Below are 630 nucleotides of genomic sequence, written 5' to 3' on the forward strand. Positions count from 1 at the left end.
ACAAAGTACAAAATATATATTTAAAAAACCTCAACACAACCAAGCGTCCTGCGAGGGCCCCAGGAAAGCAAGGGTCTGGCCCGTGGGGGCTGAGGACAGAAGGCACTAGAGGGACGGGGACCACGTTGGGTCTCATCCAGTCAAGTTCGTGGTCTGCCCTCTTCGAGCAAGGGGCGGGGCTTGAGGTACCCTGTTTGCGTGGCCCTGGGCCGAGCCCCCCATCTCCCGAGATGGTCTCTTGTGGGGGAAGGCGAAGGGAAGTCTGTCCGGAAATATCCCGCGCGACTGGCCGAGGACCTTGGCGGGGCTCCCGCTCCGGTGGCACTCGCTAAGTGCTTGGCCGTCTGTCCTCCGAAGGGAAGAGGGCCCGGTTTTGGTGGCCACCTGAGCCTCCCTCCCTCGGTTCAGGCCAGGATGTCCTCCAGGACGCCCCAGCGGAGGCCTCGGGGGATGTCAGGAGGGAACTAGGAATAAATACCATCCTCGGTGGCCCAGCGCAGCACCGGCGGGGAGGCCATTCCTCCCCGCCCATTCCGTGGCTTCAAGTATTCTTGGCCGAGGGGGCCGAGGCCTTGTGGGGCTCAGATGGGGATTCCCACGGTGTTCACCTGGTCCTTGAGACCCAGCAGG

General features: G+C 62.7%; 1 protein-coding gene across 1 annotated transcript in view; it reads right to left on the reverse strand.

Annotated features, from left to right (window-relative positions):
* Positions 1-403: 403 nt before the first annotated feature.
* The window catches only part of EPHA2 (EPH receptor A2), a 30,814-nt gene continuing 30,587 nt past the window's right edge, over positions 404-630 (reverse strand). Inside the window, 1 exon segment of the mRNA XM_021717635.1 lies at positions 404-630. Within this exon segment, the coding sequence (XP_021573310.1) occupies positions 582-630 (49 nt within the window). The 3' untranslated portion in view covers positions 404-581.

Source organism: Carlito syrichta, unplaced genomic scaffold (assembly GCF_000164805.1).
Source record: "Carlito syrichta isolate Samal-C Ts95f unplaced genomic scaffold, Tarsius_syrichta-2.0.1 Scaffold109679, whole genome shotgun sequence".
NCBI classification, from domain to species: Eukaryota; Metazoa; Chordata; class Mammalia; order Primates; family Tarsiidae; genus Carlito; species Carlito syrichta.